Source organism: Marmota monax, unplaced genomic scaffold (assembly GCF_021218885.2).
Source record: "Marmota monax isolate L192 unplaced genomic scaffold, Marmota_monax_Labrador192_F-V1.1 WCK01_AAM20220418_F8-fsc00057, whole genome shotgun sequence".
In the NCBI taxonomy this organism is placed as follows: domain Eukaryota; kingdom Metazoa; phylum Chordata; class Mammalia; order Rodentia; family Sciuridae; genus Marmota; species Marmota monax.
The window spans coordinates 6,694,011-6,714,935 of NW_026693933.1; the positions used below are offsets into that span (position 1 = coordinate 6,694,011).

The 20,925-nt window shown below is 36.2% G+C and overlaps 1 protein-coding gene across 1 annotated transcript in view; it reads left to right on the top strand.

Annotated features, from left to right (window-relative positions):
• Abcb5 (ATP binding cassette subfamily B member 5) overlaps positions 1 to 20,925 on the top strand; it is a 130,285-nt gene that overhangs the window by 26,171 nt on the left and 83,189 nt on the right. Inside the window, 9 exon segments of the mRNA XM_058585314.1 lie at positions 7,329 to 7,520; positions 7,610 to 7,781; positions 9,801 to 9,925; positions 10,005 to 10,182; positions 11,444 to 11,557; positions 11,863 to 11,973; positions 13,423 to 13,548; positions 14,824 to 15,027; positions 19,380 to 19,550. Coding sequence (XP_058441297.1) covers positions 7,329 to 7,520; positions 7,610 to 7,781; positions 9,801 to 9,925; positions 10,005 to 10,182; positions 11,444 to 11,557; positions 11,863 to 11,973; positions 13,423 to 13,548; positions 14,824 to 15,027; positions 19,380 to 19,550 — 1,393 coding nt within the window.

The window sequence follows — 20,925 nt, forward strand, 5'->3', positions numbered from 1 at the left end:
AAGCTTAATTTTGTTGGATATAGTATTCTTGATTGGCATCTATTTTCTTGCAGAGTTTGGTGTATATTATTTCAAAACCTCTTAACTTGAAGTGTCTAGGTTGAAAAATCAGTTGAGATCCAAATTGGTCTCTCTCTAAATGTTACTTGTTTTCCTCTGGAAGCCTTTAGAATTTTATTCTTATTCTGTGTGCTAGGCATTTTCAGAATAATGTGCCTTGGCGTGAGTCTTTTGTAATTTTGTATGTTAGAGATCCTGAAAGCGTCCTGTATTTGATTTTCCATTTCATTCTTTAGGTTTGGAAAATGTTGAAATTATTTCATTGGAAAGATTATGCATTCCTTTCATTTGTATATTGGAGCCTTTATCTATTCCAATAAATCTTAAATTTGGTCTTTTCAGGTTATCCCATATTTCTTGGAAGTTCTGTTCATGGTCTTTTAACATCTTTCCTCCATGGTCAAATTTGTTTTCCAGATCATATATTTTGTCTTCATTTCCTAAAACTATCTTCTAATTCATCTAGTCTGTTGGTGATACTTTCAATTGAATTTTTAATTTGTTGTATTGATGCCTTCATTTCAAGGATTTCTGCTTTGTCTTTTTTTAGAATCTCTATCTCTTTATTTATGCAATCTTTTACCTCCTGTATTTTCTCTCCTTGATTTTACTCTTTGTACCATCCTTTAGTTTGAGGATCAGTTTAATTATGTACATTCTAGACCCCTTTTCTGACATTTCTTCCACTGTGGTGTCAATAAATTATGTTATTGGAGTATTTGATTTGTTTGGGGCAATTTATTCCCTTGATTTTTCATAGTGTTTGTGTGTCTATCCATCTAACAATATGGACCTGAGGCAGGAGAGTTCTACCCTGTAGACTTATAGTGTCCCTAAAGTTTGCAATACCTCACTGTTTCAGAGCAGATAAAAAAAAAAAATAACAACCAATGCAAAAAATATACCATATTAAACCAAATAGTTTCTACTATGTTATCTACATTATTAAATATTACAATAAACAGAAATGATATGATCACTTATTACCTGCAATAAAAACAGCAAGTTTGCAATAGGGTTGACAATTTTAAATCATGGGCAGGAAAAGAACAGAAGTGATATAGGATATGATGAATATAAGGGAGGAGGAGAAAAGAGAGGAGGGAAAAAACTGAAGGAAGAGTATAATAAGAGAGAACAATAAAGATTGGCTGTTAGTGGAAGAAAAGAGAGAAAGAGAATCAAGGTAAATAGATAAGAGAAAAAATATATAGAAAATAAAATTTAAAAAATTTTTAAATTAAAATGAAAGAACACAAAACAAAATTAAAATATACAAATCAAACATCCTAGTTTATAAAAACCTGATCTATGAAAAATAAATGGCTTCAAAATGCTATAAATAGAAGAAAACCTATGAGTATGTATAAATGTCCATGTACCATTAAGGTCACAATTAAACAAAGAAGGGAAACAAAAAGAGAGAGAGAAAGACAGAGAGAGAGAAATCTTGATGAAAAGTTAAAGAATTCTTTCCATTGAAGTTCCAAAGATTCTCAGCTTCTCTTCTCAGCACATTTAGGTGGGGGTATCTGGAGTGTGATGCTCCATCCTCTGGATTGCTTGAGTGGGAGAGGTAATCACATAGGTGGAACTGGTGGAATTTATAGAGGCAGAATTTAGGCTTAGGTGGGTGCCAGGCTTTTCCCTAAATGCCAATTGGTTTGGAGATTTTAAATCAGCACACCTCCAGGGCCCACTGATTGCCAGTCCTTAGTAGAAGACTGTACATGGGGGAGGTCCACACTGGATCCCCTGGGTTTCACTCTTGTGGTAGAGAAGCCAATTCGTAGCCCCCTATGTCACCTGAGACCCATCCCCCCACTTCCTAGTCTTGGGTTCAGTCTCCAGATTTAATCTTTCCTGCCCTCACACTTCCAAACTCCCAGCAGACTAGTCTGTCCCAGCCAGTCCTGCAAGCAGGCAGAGTGGATGAGGAAGGGTAGAGCCAGGTGGTTTTCCACAACTAGTTTTCCCCTATGTAAACCTCTCTCCATGTTTGATTTTCTCTTGGTCACTTAAGCATACCCTATGTTGTGCAGTGTGTTTACTGGGTCTGTATCTTGGGCCAAGCTCAGGTTTTCCAGGAATTGGCTCCCTCAGCTTCTGGCCCCCACACCATGACTGCAAAATGGTTCCTTCCTTTGTCCTCCATGTATCGCCTGAAGAGATGGTGGCTTCTTTCCCACACAAGGCTATTGTGCAGGGCGCCTTTCATTTTATTCCACAATGTCCTTGATCTCTAAAGGATCCAAACCCAGAAATGTCTCGGGCCTCCTAAAAATGCATGTTCTTTTAGTTCCCTTATCCTTCTATTTTGCTCACAGAGGGATCACTCTGGCTGATACTTCTGGCTTGGCCATGGCAGCAGCTGTACTACTGGGAATTTCTTCCTTATTTTATTATATCCAACCTCCTGAGTCCCATTATGCTTTGAATATCCAGTATTAAATTCCAACAAAGTCCCTTTCCTTGTATTTTTTTTTCTGTGTGTGAGTATGTGGTGTTGGGGATTGAACCCAGGGCATGTGAGGCAAGCACTCTACCAACTGAGCTATATCCCCAGCCTCCCTTGCTTTTGTTGTTGTTGTTGTTCACCCACCTTGCTAAGAGGCTGCCTGTCTGCTTTCTTGGTTTCATGCCACAGAGTAGCCAGGAAAGCAACCTCCTCTAGTCCACCATCTTGAAAGACTGCTTTTCATCTTCTTAAAGGTTTCTTTTGGGACACAAAAGTCTTAAATTTTGATGAATTCTAATTCATCAAGTTTTTTCTTTTTATGGATTTGGTTTTAGATTTTAAAATGCTTTGCCTAACCCAAAGTCATAAAGATTTTCTATTACTTTCTTCTAGAAGTTATACTTACATCTGTGATCCATTTCAAGTTAATTTTTGTGAAAGGTGTGAGGTAAGGGTCTAACTTCATCTTTTTCACATGTGACTATCCAGTTGTTTCAGCATCATTTCTTAAAAAAGATATTCCTTCTCTACCATATTGCCTTGGTACCTTTGCTAAAAATCAACGGTCCATAAATGTAAAGGCTAGTTTCTATTATCTCATTTCTGTTGCCTTTATTAATGTGTATATCATTATGTCAGTACCATACTATTTTGATTACCATACTTTTACAGTTTAAATAAATAAGTAAAATCAGAAAGTATAAGTCTCCCAACTTTGTTCTTTTTGAAAATTATTCTCACTATTCTGAATAAAGGTATCTTACCTTTATTTCTACAGAACTTTTAGAATCACCTTGTCAATGTTTACCAAAAAACAAACAAAAAACTACTAGGGTTTTTTTTTTTCTTTGCAGAATTGCATTGAATTTATAGATCAATTTACAGAGAATTGTCATTTTGACAATATTCAGTTTTCCAATCCATGAACATGGATGTGTCTCCTCTTTAATTTAGATCTTTTGAAATTTTCACAGTAATGCATTACAGTTTTCAGTACACAAATTTTGTATTTCTTCTTTTTATTTGACTTTAAAACCAATGTTCTTCTTCACTTTTTATTAAACTTGTACTGCTCTATACTGTCCTTGAACAGTGATTCTTATTAGAAAGTACTTATAGTTGATTCTTTTTTTTTTAAAGAGAGAGAGAGAGAGAGAGAGAGAGAATTTTTTTAATATTTATTTCTTTTTTAGTTCTTGGCAGACACAACATCTTTGTTTGTATGTGGTGCTGAGGATCGAACCCAGGCCGCACGCTTGAGCCACATCCCCAGCCCCATATAGTTGATTTTTATTATTTGCAGTAGTTGTGTCCTAACAAACTCACTAGGAACATTGAATTTGCAAATACTAGACATTATTACTCTTTGAAGAAATATAGGTTAGGTTCTATGAGCCTTTGGTCACATATGTTTCATCAACTAATCAATTAGTAACCTAATTTTATGTATGTCTTTGTTTAAAGACACTTTAGTGATTCAGTGACCTTGAACTCACAGTCAACAGCACTGCAACCCATCCCTGGATGAAGCCTATCTAACACACCTTCTCCACAGGGCACCTCACGAACTTCTTGCACTTTGGAACACTAGACAGCACTTCATCCTGATTCTTGGAGTCATTACAAACGGAAAAATCACCAACAAAAAGCACAAAAATTAGAAAAGCCTGAAAATTATCCTTATTGTTAGAAATAGACCATGAAAATTATACTTTTTTATAGTAATAGAGCTGAAACAAAAAGGCAGAATATTACTCTGTGGACCTCAGCTGGGAAGATGTGCATTGGGCAGATCAATTTTTTTTTTTAACTTTGGACTTACCAATTAGTTTTAATGCCTACTACTAAATACATAATCCTCAAATAATAAGCATCAATTTTATTTCTTCTTGTGTCTTGTTTGGTACTTCATCTCCTAATTTCCAATCACTCATTGGCCACTTCTCAGCCATTTCTTTGGAGGCTCTTTCTCTTCACCCAAAATTCAGCATGTTTGCAGGGTCCTTGAGATCAATCTTTGGCCCTTTTCTCTTTTTTACATTTCATTACCTTTTTCAAATGTAACTTTCTTTACATTTCATTCTCCCTCTCCTTGGGTAGGTCGTCTCATCCTGGCTCTTTGTTTTATTTTTTATTTTATTTTATTGTTGGGGGGGGGGTGGGATTGAACTCAGGAGCATGGGCCGCTAAGCCACATCCCCAGCCCTATTATGTATTTTATTTAGAGACAGGGTCTCACCGAGTTGCTTAGTGTCTCGATTTTGCTGAGGCTGGCATTGAACTCATGATCCTCCTGCCTCAGCCTAGGGAGCCACTAGGATTACAGGCATGCATCACCATGCCCAGTGGCTCTTTGTTTTAATACCTGTCTATAAGCTACTATTTTTCAAATTCCAGTCTAGACCCCTCTCTAGTCCTTCTGACTCCCATTTTCAACTTAATTACCATTTTGAGGTTTAATAGCCATCTCAGACTTGGACATCTCATGTCCCAAGGCCAGCCAGAATTCTTGAATTCTCTCCCCTTTCCTCAGTCTCCTACATCTGTAAATGGCACCCCACTCACCCTGCTGCTCAACCAAAACCTAAGGAGTTATCCCCAATTTTGCCCCTTTCTTCATTCTTTATATCCTCTATATCAGTAATTATTTTTAGGATGAGTGTGTTGAACAAAGAAGTGTTTTATTATTACAATCATAATCTACAGAGCCTAAGAGACCTAAATATCTGTGTCATAGCAAATGAATATGGCAATTCAACATTCAGGGTCAATAAAATACCTAAAGATTAGACTCCCATGGTGAACAGGACCCTTTGGGCCAGCTGTAACAGATTTTCAAGTTCTCTCTCCCCACCAAGGATCTCAGAAGATACTCTAATCAAGGGGAAGCAGGTAATGGGGTGCTCTTCAAGCAGCTTAAAAACTTACATCAAGGGGACAGAATGGGAAAAAAATTTTTAAAACTTTTATTGGCACATAATTATATAGAACAATGGGATTCATTGTGACATATTTGTACATAACAGAATTTGGTCAGTTTCATTCCCCAGCATCTCCATTTGCCCTCCCCTTGATCCACAGCCTCTACCTTTTGGCTTTCCTTCTGTTTCCATGAGATCCTCCCATTTCTTTCTCTTTGTCTCTCTCTCTTTCTCTCTCCAACTTCCACATATGAGAAACAACATATGACTCTTGACTTTCTCAGTCCAGCTTATTTTGCTTAGCATGATGTTCCCCAGTTCCATCCATTTTATTCTTTTTTATGATTGAATAAAACTCTGTTGTGTATATATGCCGCATTTCCTTTATGCATTCACCTCTTAAGGGTCACCTAGGCTGGTTTCATCACTTGGCTATTGTAAATTGTGCCTCTATAACCAAGGTATGCTTGTATCACTAGAGTGTCACCAAAGGCAGGAAAAAAGATTTTTGCGCTAACGGTCTTCTCAGTCATCTTTTTTGGCATAGAAGGTTGGCTGAGGAGGGGAGGGGGGATAGTAGAGGATAGGAAGGGCAGCAGAATACAACATACACTAGTATGGCAGTATGTAAAAAAGTGGATGTGTAACCAATGTGATTCTGCAATCTGTATACGGGGTAAAAATGAGAGTTCATAATCCACTTGAATCAAATGTATGAAATATGATATGTCAAGAGCTTTGTAATGTTTTGAACAACTAATAATAATAATTAAAAAAAAAGAAGGTTGGCTGATTTGGTTTGAGGGGTCCAATAGCTGACAATTTTTGTTTCTTGGAATAACATGTGAACGGTGCATTGTAACTGCAAGCCACATGACATCCTGCATTTATCCAGCCTCAACATTTCACACCACTTTAAACTCCTTCAGTTCCTGGAACATGTTGAACCTTTTTTTCTGCCTCACTGTCTCCTGGGAGAGACCTTTTCTCCCTCCCTTGAATGCTTTTCATGCTTTTTATGGCTGACCCTATGTCACATTTTGAATGCCAGCATAATATCACTTCCTCAAAGAAACTTTTCTTAACCACTGTATTTATCTGCATTTAATCTTCCAACCCACATTTACCCACAAATTATCCTATGACCTATCACCCGGCCTATTTCCTTCATGGAACAACTTGAAACTCTTCCTCATTGTATATTATCTGTGTCCTCCCATGAGAATGAGAGGATTCATTATCTTGCTCATGGTTGTATCTCTAGAACCTCATGCATGCTGGGCACCCAGAATGCATCTGTTAAATGACCACATTTTTTATCTGATATTCCACTTGCTATATATTTAGACTGTTTTCATCTTTTCTGTACTATTACAAATACCACAGTGACCTTCCATATAGATTAATTTTTGCACATATTACCTTAGTTAAATTCCTTAAGTTGAATTTTGGATTTAGTGATACATATATGTTTAAAGCTTTTTATCAAATGCTATGATTATTAACATTTTCTTTACCCTTCTATTCCATATACACCTATTTTAATCACCCCAATGAAACTTTTTTCCATGAAAGTATTAACAATACTATTAAAAAAAGAAGATTAAAAATAGTAAGTAAGTTTTAAGATGCTAATTTCTAATGTAAAAAGAGATAAACATACTCCAGATGTTTTACCAAGGAAACACAGATTATTCATTACATTCAATGTATATACTTTATTATTAAGTTAATTTTAGTTATTTTCCAGATCTAATATAAATTCTCTCAAATATTATGACAGATGTTCGTCCTTCCTTCCTTCCCTTCCTCCCTCCTCCCTTCCTTCTTTCAGAAGCAAGGAAAACAAGTTGTGCTTCAGTCTAACATTTCCAATAATCTTTCTTCAGGTTGACTATGTATTATGTTGGAATAGGAGCTACTGCCTTGATCTTTGGCTACATGCAGATTTCCTTTTGGGTGATAGCTGCAGCACGGCAGACCAAGAGAATTCGAAAACAGTTTTTTCATTCAGTTTTGGCGCAGGACATCGGTTGGTTCGATGGTTGTGACGTTGGGGAACTGAACACTCGCATGACTGAGTAAGAGGATGGACAGATGGATGTGCAGTGCGTCAACTATGTTTTCACATGTGACATGGACACAACTCAACTATATTTGTTTGTTTCAGTGACATCAACAAAATCAGCGATGGCATTGGAGACAAGATTTCTCTGTTGTTTCAAAATATGTCTACTTTTTCCATTGGCCTGGCAATTGGCTTCTTGAAGGGCTGGAAACTGACCCTGGTAACTCTGTCCACATCTCCTCTTATCATGGCTTCGGCAGCAATGTGCTCTCGGGTAAGCAGCGTGGCTAGTAGGGCTGGCTGGAAGCCGAGGTGTGAACTTAAAGCCTTACTGAGTTGGTCAAAAATGATGTTTCTATTCATTTTCCATAACCCAAACTATGAAGGGTGCTGTCAACCACAAATTCTTCTCATTTTCTTCATTGTGGATCACTTTCCTGCCTTCAAAAGTTATCTGACTAAATTGAAGTTTGTTATAACATCTTACTAACATTAAAAAATATCCCTTGCTATTGTGCAGCCTAGTGCAGCTTCCCAGGATAGCATGAGGAGGTGTGAGACATTACACACAGGATGCTTAGTTGCTGCTACTAGAGGATCATGAGCTCTGAATTCCCAGATAAATGTGTGGTGCTTTATTTCACTGGGTAGAACCAGAGGAAAAGTTCCAAAAAGGATAAACTCCTAAAACATTTTTTTTGTGTGTCACCTCTTCAATCTTATATTCTTAATACACAATTTGAATAAAATTTAAAAGGTCTGCTACTGCCTTTTTTTTTGTATTATATAAATGTGTTTCCATTTTTCAGCGGTGTACACCACTAGATGTTAATCTTATCTACAGCCTGGTTTTGAAACTAGTGCTCTTTGTGAAGTTCAAAAACAAGTATAGTCCTACTATCTCTCTCCAAATTGAGCCTTTGGTAATTCTACCAGTGTATATACCCAACCACCATATTGGAGGGATAGTGTTTTTAATTTTGAAATACTAGTTATTCTCTTGGGAAATCAACTCCATAAGACTTCTGGAGTTTATTTGCTAATATGGAATTAACCAAAAAAGAAATTTTGGCAATAAAAATATTCTGTGACTGATTCCTTAAGAATAGGCATGGCTGTTTAGACAACAAATCTATATTTAGTGTGACTTCTAGTGTTAACCTTGTAATCTTGACAAGCTTTTTATCCCCATCTTATTTGAAATGAGGATCTCTTGGTAGGAAGATTACTTACAATGTGTTACTATGATCAGGGTTTTCACTGCCCAGGGAAGAAAGATGAGTTAGAAACAGTAGAGGGCAATCTAAGTTTTGTAACTGTATGAACTGAAGAGGAAGCAACTGAGGACCCATGTTCCCCAAATGACTAGAGCTACCAGGGTGGGTGGTTTCTATCTTTTTTCAGTTCAGTTTAATTTGGCAAGCATTTATTAAATACTATGTCCAAGGCTTTCCATGAGGATGTGTTTTCCCTTAAGTGATGTATTATAGAAATAACTGTCTTTATTCAGTGAATTCAGAAAATAATGAGTACTGCTCAGCTCATTCTACCCTGACTTTAACAGCCACCCAAGCATGACATACAGAAAATCAGCTCCAGTCTTATAGAATGCACTTTGAAACTGGGTAGATTTGTTAGGAGAGGAGGCAATATTGCAAATTCACAGTTCTGAAGACAGTGTTCCTGCTGTTCCCTTTCACTGAAATTGTTGTGCTGGTTACTAAACTAGAAAGGATTAATAAGGAAAAAGGTACATCTGTTGTCAAATTTTGAGAAATCAAGTATACCTGCCTACTCATATCAACACTGCTATTCTCCCCTTTTGCTCCAAATATCATCTCTTGGAGTACAAATACAAAGCATTTACTGGGCAGCCTACATTATGCAGTACAGTTCCAAAGGACATACCCCACACATATGCAGGATCATGTTCCTTTTTCTGCCACAATCCTGTGACCTGGAAGTCTTGCTTTGTACATAATAATAATTAATCATACCGAGTCAAATCAGGCTCACCAGTTTCCAGAGTACACCAAAAGAGCAATGTCCCTAATATCCTTCTATGAATCAAATCTTTTCGAATTATACCAACATCTAAAATAGTTTTTTAAACCACAGAGAGAAAACAGTAAAGCTCCACTAGTAGACGAAAAATAGACTAGATAGATACTAGATACTTGGCAACTAGATACCTGGTAACGTTAAGCTACCTAGAATTCTGATTCCACCTGAATTAAATGTTTTGCATACTATTACTACCTCAGATCCACTCTTTGTGGTTAATTTATTACAGATGGTCATCTCACTGACCAGTAAGGAATTGAATGCCTATTCCAAAGCTGGGGCTGTAGCAGAAGAAGTCTTGTCATCCATCCGAACAGTCATAGCTTTTGGAGGCCAGGAGAAAGAAATCCAAAGGTCTGACCTTTAATTATGACAAAATATGCTTGATTTTATTTTCCCCAAAGGCTGTTACATTGTGTTTTGTCTTTGTAAGGTATACACAGAATCTAAAAGATGCCAAAGATATTGGCATCAAAAAGGCTATAGCTTCGAAACTCTCTCTCGGAGCTGTGTACTTCTTTATGAATGGGACCTACGGACTCGCTTTTTGGTATGGAACCTCCTTGATTTTTAGTGGAGAACCTGGTTATACCATCGGGACCATTCTTGCTGTAAGTCTTGTTTGGGAACAAAGGAAAATGACCTTTTCTTACCTAGTATTAAATAAAAATTCCAGTTTGAAGATGAAAATTCCAAGATGTTTTTGATAAACAAGTATTGGTCTTGCTCACAAGATTTGTAGATATTTTCACAGTTTTAAGTTGATGGGATTTATTCATCCAACATGCTTTGGTGTCCTCATGTGCCAAGCATTATGCTTTTGTCTGAATTAACCACTAAGAGGGACGTGGTTTTCTTGGTTAGTCTCTAGGGGCACCTGTCCTTTTATGCTTATTGACATAAGATGGCTCTCAACATTCACTAAACATCCTTCCTCTGGGCATACTCTGTCCATGGGAGTCACCTGCTCTTCCCCTCTCATTTCAATATACAGGAATGTCAAAAACAAACTATTATAAAGCTCTGTTCAACATTGAAATTTTGAGTCTTTTCAATTCCTAGGGGTTATTAATTTTAATTTTTTTCTGTTATCCTCTCAAGTTTCAACAAAGAACAATTCGAGATCCACAAACATTTGTCATAGTGAACCAAATTGTTCTGCTCTACATACTTCAATTCTCGTTTGGCCTTCCCATTGTGTACAGATTTCTCCTTTCTCAACTACAATCATCTTTTGGATTTGAGATTTTCACACTTAAGACTCTAAGCTCTTTATCTCATATAATGTGAAATGTGAGCATGAATTTGGGGCTAGTCTTTTTTTCTTCTAGCTTTCTCATCTGTATGATGGGGAAAATATCACCTAACTTAAGAGTTTTTTCCTTATTTGGCTTTTTATTCAGAGTTATGTTTGCCTGAAAATGATGCAGCTGACAATGATAAAAGAATTCAAAAAATGGGAGAATGGAAATAGTATACCGTCTCTTATCTAGTGACATCTATTACCACTCCTCCTGTTAAAGCACAGGGGGTGAGCTACAAGGAGAGGAGTGGGACGGGAGACTCACTTTACCTCTTACCCAGAAGACCATGAACAACCAGAAAGGTTCTGTTAGCAGATGGTGCTGCACAGTTCTCCCAGTAGGAAATCACCACAAAACTATGGGACAATCAAAAGCTGTTCTGTATTAGGAAAGGGCCAAAGATACTTGGATTAAACTTGCATTTCCTGTTTATTTGATCACATCTTCCACTCTGAACCGCTAATTCCTATAATATTTCTCTATGAACCTAAACCGACTATATACTTCATCCTTTTGTCTTTATAACTGCAATGTGTAACTATGATTTTTGTGGTTGTTGTTCCTATAGGTGTTCTTTAGTGTAATCCACAGTAGCTACTGCATTGGAGCAGCAGCCCCTCACTTTGAAACCTTCTCTATAGCCAGAGGAGCAGCCTTTAATGTTTTCCAGGTGATTGATAAGGTAAGAACTCCTTGCTTTGAAAGCTAGCTATCATTACTACAGGAAGGAGACCAAAACTCAGGCACATTCATTTCACTAAAGCCAAAGGATGGCAAAATCCATGCTGACCAGCTGCCTAATAGAAATAAAGACTGCTTTCAACTCTTTTTTATGAGGGGATTGTGTTTTATTGAAACCTCTGTGTCCACTTCTAAAGCAGAAAGAAAAATATTGTAAAAGAAAACCATCTTTAAACTGTTTTTAGGATATAAAGGGTATTGTCTTATTCCTTTGAAGATTTATAACATTCTCTTTCTTTTTCTAAGAAACCCAGTATAGATAACTTTTCAACAGTTGGGTATAAACCTGAATGCATAGAAGGAACTGTGGAATTTAAAAATGTTTCTTTCAATTATCCATCAAGACCATCTGTCAAGGTAAGTTAAATGAAGTAGTATTCTACCATTTTATGATAATATCTTATTTTGAGGTTATTTAGGATAATTTTGACTAATTTTGGCTACTTTGCTTACAGACTTGAGTAGGCAGACAGATAAGTTATGGACAAATAACTCAGAACTACTATTTATATTTTTCAGGCTCTTTATTCTATAGATAACTGATAATATATATACATATATATATATATTTTCAGCTCCCTAGATTTCCTCCACTCCGGATTTGGGAGCACACCAGAATGCCTTGGGTTGATGGTGCCACCTACTGGTGGTCCCTGGACATCATCCCCTCCCCCCCACCCTCCCCCCCCCCCTCCCACCGCCAGCATAGTAACTCACTTTAACCTTACAATTTCTAACTTGGGACACTATGCACCTCTTGTACCTTCTCTTTCTCCCTTTCCCAGGGCTTTTGCTGCATTAGCTGAGCCTCCAGTAACTTTCTTGCACTTTACACGTACACACAAGTATGTGTGTTTGTGTGTGTTTGTGCGCACACACACACACATTTCTTTACAAATGATGAGATCAGCAATAGAGTCTAAGAAAAAAAATCCCATTATTTGGGCTGAATATATTATAGTTTGCAAGCATAGGTAGGTGAGTGCTACTCAACATGATTGCCATTGTCATTTGGAGAGGGTTATAATTGTGAGGCTGCTCTCACGTTGTGGTCTCTGGGACACTAAACACTGGAAGCTTGGGGCTGGGGCTGCACTCAGTGATAAAGCACTCGCCTCACAATATGAGGTACTGGGTTCGATCCTCAGCACCACATAAAAGTAAATAAATAAAGATATTGTGTCCATCTACAACTAAAAAGAAAAAAGAAAAAAAAAAAACAATACTGGAAGTAAACCCCAGTCATTGAGAAAAAAATTTAAATGCTGCCCCATGTTAAAATGTCCACCTGTGATCCATCACCAGAGAGGGACAGTTTCTAATGGTGAAATCTCATTTGTGGGAGTTGCTGAGGAGCCTTGCCAGTTGTTCTATGGAATATGCTTTACAATAATATTAAGTATATTCTAAGGAAGAACTTCCTTAGCAAATTTAAAAAGGTATCTGGCAAGATTTCATTGACTTTTTGCAAATTAAAATTTTTACTAACTGGGTAGTCATGAACTTCATATAAGATATTTTAGCTCACTATGGGAACAGTTTGATGTGGTAGTTGATATCCTATAAGTACTCTTAACTTAGATCTCTTCTTTATATAGAGGGATAATGAGAAATTCTTTTATTTTCCAAAACTATGTGGATTATTATTATGCATGCACATGAAACAAACATAAGGTCTAAATTTGTTTTTAAGTGCCATAGAAGAATTTGCTTTCTGTTCATAATTACACATTAAATTTCTGAAAGCAAGTACATTATATTCTAGCTTTTTATAACTTTATGATTTTCTCCCATATGTTCCAATAGATTCTGAAAGGTCTGAATCTCAAAATTAAGTCTGGAGAGACAATAGCCTTGGTTGGCCCCAGCGGCAGTGGGAAGAGCACAGCAGTCCGGCTTCTGCAGAGGTTATATGATCCTGGTGATGGCTTTGTAAGTTCAGGTTTCTAGGAGAACCACCCACAGTTCATGTGACAGGACAGGAAAGTGCCACCAGCACACACAGCTGACAGCAATGTCAGCTTTCAGTTTTCAACCAGAGAACTGAGAGAGAGGCCATGCTGTTTTCCTTCTGTGTATTTATTCATTCCACAAATATTTATTTAGTGCCTGCTATGTGTCAGGCATTGTTCTAGGCTCTAAGAATTCCTTCAGGAACAAAACAGATAAGATTCTCTGCTTTCAGAGAGTTCGCATTCTAATGACTGGACACAGATAATAAAATATGTAAATTATATAATATGTTAAAAGTGAATAGATGTTTTAGAGATGTTTAATAGAGAAGTTTGTAGTGCCCAGAACTTATCAAGAATTTCATCACAGAAGAATGATGTCGATAGACATCCTCACTTTCTTTGTTTTCTATACCTGTAATGTTGCACTTAACTTTCTCATCCTTATAAATGGCTCAGAGAATGAGACTATAATAATCCCAAATGAGTAATTCTTCGTGCTTCTATTCAAACTTTCAATTGTTATTTTTAAAAGAAAATCTATCATATTGAAGCCTGATTTTACTTTAATTTTACTTCTTAGTCTTTGTAGTGTCTTCAATCCATGTGTCTATGATACTATTTACTAAACAGATTACTAGGAGAGCATTCATGTATAGTGCAGATGCAGAGAATATCCACTTGTGGACAGAGCATCAGGTTGCTGAGAAACAAAGATATGATCCCATACCTAGGCTTCTGTCGCTGGAATATGTGGGGTAATGCAAGCATGCATGGGGAAGACAGGGTTCATTTACTGTTGTTTATAGCAGTGAATAGAAGACATGTTTGTATTTTATGGTTAAGTGAGACATTAAAGAGAAGTAAAGAAGGCTATTTCCTAAAAGTCTCATCAGTCTTAAAACAACAAAACTGGGTTGTCCATTACCAGAATCTACTTTTAATAACATCAGTGGCACCCAGAGTATGTATCTTATTAATACCTAATTTGTGGATTTTAGAATAAAAATATCCAAGTAGCTTGGCAAGATTTTAAGCCAGTTTTTTTTTTTTAAGTTTTGTTGGTTCCCATCAACCAGGGAAAAAAAAAAAGTCTATTGAAAATATGTATGTCACAAATATTTCATCAAAATTTAGTTATAATCTTTGTTTCCTAAAATACACTACTTCTCAGTTTGTATTTCACGCTAGGAGGAAAAACTAAAAACCAATACTGCCCAAGGCGACATAACATGGTTCAATCTTTGGACTGCAGATCACGGTGGATGAGAATGACCTCAGAGCCCTAAATGTGCGGCATTACCGAGAGCAAATCTGAGTGGTCAACCAGGAGCCTGTGCTGTTTGGAACCACCATTGGGAACAATATTAGGTATGGACGAGACGGCGTGACTGACAAAGAGATTGAGAAAGCAGCAAAGGAAGCAAATGCTTATGACTTCATCATGGAGTTTCCTAATGTAAGTATGCATTGCCTGTGTCCTCAGGGTGGGGTAACAGCTCTGCAGGACTCCTGAATAAGATATGAAACCATAACTTCCAAAAAATAGTGGAGTGTGGTAATGAAACATCTATAGAGAAAAGTGCCTGGTATGTCACAAGGAAGAAATGTATCACAGGATGACCAGTTTTAGGAGAGTCATATTTAGTTCTTATTGGTTCTCACTGAAAATGGAAGGAAAAAAGAGATGAAAAATGTGTTAAATTACAGCAAAGAAGAATGAAACAAAAATCATCAGCTCAAACTGAGAAAAATATGTATCTGTGAAAATGTTGATTTGTGAGGCCATCTTGTGGCTGAGACAGGGACTGTCACACACACCACATTCAGGTTGGTTCTGTCAGTACAAAGGGGAGACTGGTCACCTTCAAAAGCGCAGGAAGCTAATGTGGAATAAGAAATGTGGAATCATGCTTATAAATATATATAATGAATTTAAAGTTTTTGCTAATAGAACATATCTGATCCTAGTGGATATTTATAATTGTCAGAGTTATAAATCTTTTATTTACATTACCTAAAGTTTTAGTTTATCAGTTTTACCTTTTGCTGTGTGGCGCACCCTGTGAAATATAAAAGAATGATATTTGAAATTAAAATATGTATAAAATTTCATCGTGCCAGGAAATCACATAGGAAAAATTTCCTTTTAGTGGACCTATTTTACAAACCACACTCAATGGGTCTTAATCATTTTCTTTGGATTTTTAAATAAAAATTTGCATTATGCCGATAGTTGCCTCTTACCCCATTATTCAGGGTCATGATTAGCACGTGATTTAAACCACTAAATCATCAAAGGCTTTAGGTGACATTTTGTTCCTTTGAGAGACTTCCTCTCCTCAAAGTATCCAGGGGTCTCTAGCTTCCTACTTGGAATTAGGGAACTTTTCTTGTCTATTAAATCATGCCTTGCAAGTTGCTTTTACTAAAAGACCATAACTATATAAAGATGCCTCTGCCTATAAAGCTAATAGTAGATCCTAAAGCTATAATCCAATGAATAAATTAAGGAAGCTGGCTTATTATGAGGAAAACTGAATTTCATGAGCATAGTTAACCAGAGAAATAAGAGAAAGCATAAAAATATGCAGTTAATTCAAGTAGTTGAGAAATTAGGGAAAATTTTCTCAAAAATGAAAAGCAGGGATTAGGGGTGTGGCTCAGAAGAATAGCATTTGCCTAGCATGTGTGAGGCACTGGGTTTGATTTTTAGCACCACATATAAATAAATAAAATAAAGGTCCATTGACAACTAAAAATATTTTTAAAAAATAAATAGCATTATTTTTCTGTAATATATACATATTTTTAAAGTAATACATTAAAATTTGCTAGATACTAGACAACTTTTCACTCATAAAAAATGGCTAAAACCTAAAGGGTATAGGACAATTACTTTCAAGTATTGGACACGAGGTAATGAAAGACGGAGATTCCTGAAGGAAAGGAGAGTTTCTCAAGAAGAAGCTCCATGAACTTGCAGCATTCTGCCTGGGAGCAGATTTCTGAACTTGCTTCTGTGAACTGGGATCCAGACAGAACATTGGCAGTCCCACTGAGCCTTAATGCAGAGATCCATTTTTAGGGCAGTTAGGGCAACTGGAAGGGTGATTTCAAAAAGCTGTGGAGTTGAGGTGGGGGGGTGGGTAGAAGTCCAAGAGAGCATCCCTCAGGAATCTGTGTCTAAGGATAAGCCTACCAAGTTTACCAGAAAGCAACAACTGCAAGGTTGAGAGTAGCACACAGTCAGGGCTGTGGGGATGTCAAAGTGCAGCCTGGCCAGAATGAAGAGATGCCATTAACACCTGCTTAACTCCCCAGCCTGTAGCTCAGATGCCACATAAGGCATCTCTCAGGAGTGAGGACCACAGCTTAGAGTTAAGACCAACTGAAAGTCATGCTGGGGTGTTCAGAAGGTTCTAAAAATGGTGCTGGAACCACACAGAAAAAAAAAAAGAAAGAAAAAGAAATGCCACCTTTATATTAAACCATACACAAAAATGGATTTGCCATAGATCTTAGACCAAAGTGTGAAAGCTTAAACTTTAAAAAATATAAAAACTTAGAAGAAATTTCTTGTGACTTTGAGGTAGGCAAAAAATTCTTAGAAAGCATTTACTGTTTTAAAATATGCTAAATTAGAATTAATCAAAATTAAAACCTCCTATTTAAAGGACACCATTTACAAAATTAAAAAGCAAAGATACACTAATAAATATAATTTCTTTAAAAAAAAAATCAAAGGGGCTGGGGATATAGCTCAATTGGTAGAGTGCTTGCTTCCCATGCACAAGGCCCTGGGTTCAATCCCCAGCACCACAAAAACAAACAAGAAAAATGAGCTGATCATGAAACCGAGCTGTAATTTATTTGAACTAATTGAACATAAAAACACAATTAAAAAAAAAGCAAAGATACAAAGTGCAAGAAAGCATTCAAATGATGTTAACCCAGAATGTATAAAAACTATTACAATTCAATAATAAGACAAAAAAGTAAAACTAAATTAAAAGTGGACAAAAAAAATGAATAAACATTTTATAAAAGAAGAATCAAATTAACAATATACAAGAAACATTCAACATTATTAGTCACCAGGAAAAACTAAAGCAAAGCCATATGAGATTCTACTTCACACTCATTAAAATTGTCAAAATTTAAAAAGTAACAAAATTAACTTTTGGTGATGATGTGAGCAATGAGATCTCTTATTCATTTTGATAAAAGTGAAATCAGTATCATTTTAGAAAGCAATTTGACTTTTTATAATGTTAACATATAATTATGACTCAGCATTCTATTCCTATGTAGTTTTCCAAAAGAAATTAAACCATAACCGCAAAAATATCTTTTATATGAATATTCATAGTAGCTTTATTTGTAATAGTCAAAAATTGGTAACAAGCAGCTGAATGTCTAAACAAATTGTTTCCAAATGAAATACAGTTTCTAAGTCAAGTCTGAACTTCAGAAAAACACCTTTTTTTTTTTTAGTATAAGTATGTACCATACAATATATAGGACACACTTAGGTTAAAAATAAAATTAGTTGTTTTTCTGAAGTTCAGATTTAACTGAGCTCTGTGAGATTATTTTGCATGTTTTCATTTGGTTTCACTAAATCCAGCAATCCAAGGTAGATTCACATTGAGTGGAACACTACTCAGTAAATGGAAGCAAACTTTTGACAGATCATAGATGACTCTCCAAAACATTTTTCTAGATACAGGAAGCCAGCCCCCACAAAGTATATACTGTATGAGTCCACTAATATGAAGTTCTAGAATCAGTAAAATTGATTTAGAGTGATAAAAATCCAATCAGGTCAGTGCTGGGGGATAAAGCTCAGTTGGTAGAGTGCTTGCTTCATATGCATAAGGCCCTGGGTTCAATCCCCAGCACTACAAAAAAAAAAAAAAATCAATCAGTTCTCCTGAGGCAGTGCTCAGACTGGAGAGAAATGGAGCATGAGAAAACTTTCCAGATAATAGCTGTGTTGTATCTCTTTATTGAGGTGGTAGTAATATGGGTGTACTCATTTGTCAAAATTCATAGACCTATATCCTTAAAATAAGTGCATTTTATTGTGTATAAACTTTTCTATGATAAAGTTGATATTAAAAAAAACACACACACATGAAGCCTCTAGAAATTAAAGGTTTAGAAAGAATCCTTAACTTTGTATCCTTGAAAAAATGAACTTTGCATCAGGGACGTCAACAACAGAAGATTATCAACACTGCTTTATTGGTTCTACAGGTTTGTCCAACCATAAATATGTAACAGTATCTTTGTAAAAGATGCAGTTGCCAAGAATAAAAGATTTTAAAAGACAGAAAAAGTCTCCCAAGATTGAGAAAAGTTTTAGGGAAAAGTTGGCTTTTGCAGTAATCTTTTTTTAATACTGTTTTTCATAGTATCCAGAAAGGAAATTGAAAATAACATCAAGTTGCTCATAAGCATTTCAAATGATAATTACATATGTGCATTACAATGATTCTTTTAAAGATTTTAAAGCATTCTAAGAAAGTTTAAAAGAAATTTGAAAATTAGTTCCAATTATTAATTTTTCTAAAACCCATGTTTGTCATGGTTTTTAGTCCTGTTTTAGTCCTGAGTATTTTTTATCCTCTTTTCACCAGACTCCACCTTTTTTATTGTTGTTTGTTTTTACAAGGAAAAAAAAAATCAAAGGTTGAAATCAGCTTAACCTGATATTAAAACACAACTGGGTCTGTCATTTCCTATTCTAAAATTATTTTGCCTTCTACTTCTGTGCTTTTTTTTTTTTGTATGTCTATTTCATAGAAATTTAACACATTGGTAGGAGAAAAAGGAGCCCAGATGAGTGGAGGACAGAAACAGAGAATCGCGATTGCTCGAGCTTTAGTTCAAAACCCTAAAATTCTGATCTTAGATGAGGCTACATCTGCCCTGGATACAGAAAGTGAATCAATTGTTCAAGCTGCACTGGAGAAAGTAAGTGAACAGAAGCATTGCTTATTTCATATTCCTGGATCACTGTTGATCTTAAGTACAAGAAAGTGCACATCTGTGGTGATTACTAAATTCAGAGCTCTTCTTAAGATTTGGATGCAAGGTATGATTTGGAGGGAGAAGTAAATGCTACAGGTGTTGCTAAGTATACATACACACACGGATGTATACTTACATACATACACACACACACACACACACACACACAAACACACAGAGGCTGATATGCCGTCATCCCATTAATCCCTCCATTCCAATGAGTATGTACTTTGCAATTCCCCATAGTCACCCCCACACCACCATCAATCACAACAATCCATACACACCAGTGCGATTCTCTGCTTTGACCACTTTTCTTCTTTAGAACAGCCCTGGATTAACACAATTAGTACAATTTCACAAGGAGTAAAAAGCACTGACCTTGACCCACTCTCCTCCAGCAGTCCCAGCCCTCACACCGCACACTGACCTCTGGCTCACCACAGACACACCAACTGAAAGCCTCAGTGCAGCCTTGGTCCTGCACCAAATTACACTGCAGCTGGAGGGCAGTTGAAAAATCTCTGCGTGGTCTTCAGATCCCTCAGAAGGCTAATGGCACATTCTATTTTGCACTTACTTGGAAATGTATTAAGTGTTTTTCTCTAAGAATATAGCAGGCTTCTCTTTCAATACTGACTTTATGGGACTAGAAATGGAGGTCAGAGTGCCTACTGCTTATTTAAAAATCTATTAGTTACTATTATTTACTCACCAATGAGTTTAGAGGGTTTTGCCCTCCTTTCCCTACCATGATGACAGTACACATGTTGCTTATATGATATGGAAATCCATGTTTATCGCAGACACTTTGCCAGTTGAGGTCATCTTGGTAGAAAAGCAATAAGGGCCAGGCTGAAGTTTTATTCATTTATTTATACTGAATAACTAGGACAGGGATCTCTATTTGATAAATTGTTTTTAATACCAGTGATGTTTGGATAATTAGGGCTTGAATGTACTAAAGAATAATTACACTTAACATACCTGTCTCTTAATTTACATAAGATATTTTAAAATGAAATAGATGCTCTAGCAGTTTTGAGATTAAATGTTGTGCCCATTGTCTTTTCATCTGTTAATCATTTCAGGCAATGAAAACAAGTTCAGACTTTTAAAACAAATGGTTGCTTGACAACATAATAAATTAATAAATATTCTTTTTTTAGTGGCTGAAGTAAAATCTCTGTCCTAAGAGAAAGAAGGATGCAAACCATTTGTAAACTGTGATTCCAATTACATAAAATAGATGTATGTACCTGTGAACAAACATGAAGGCAACGTGTATATATAAACAGTCAAGAATTGCTTAACAATG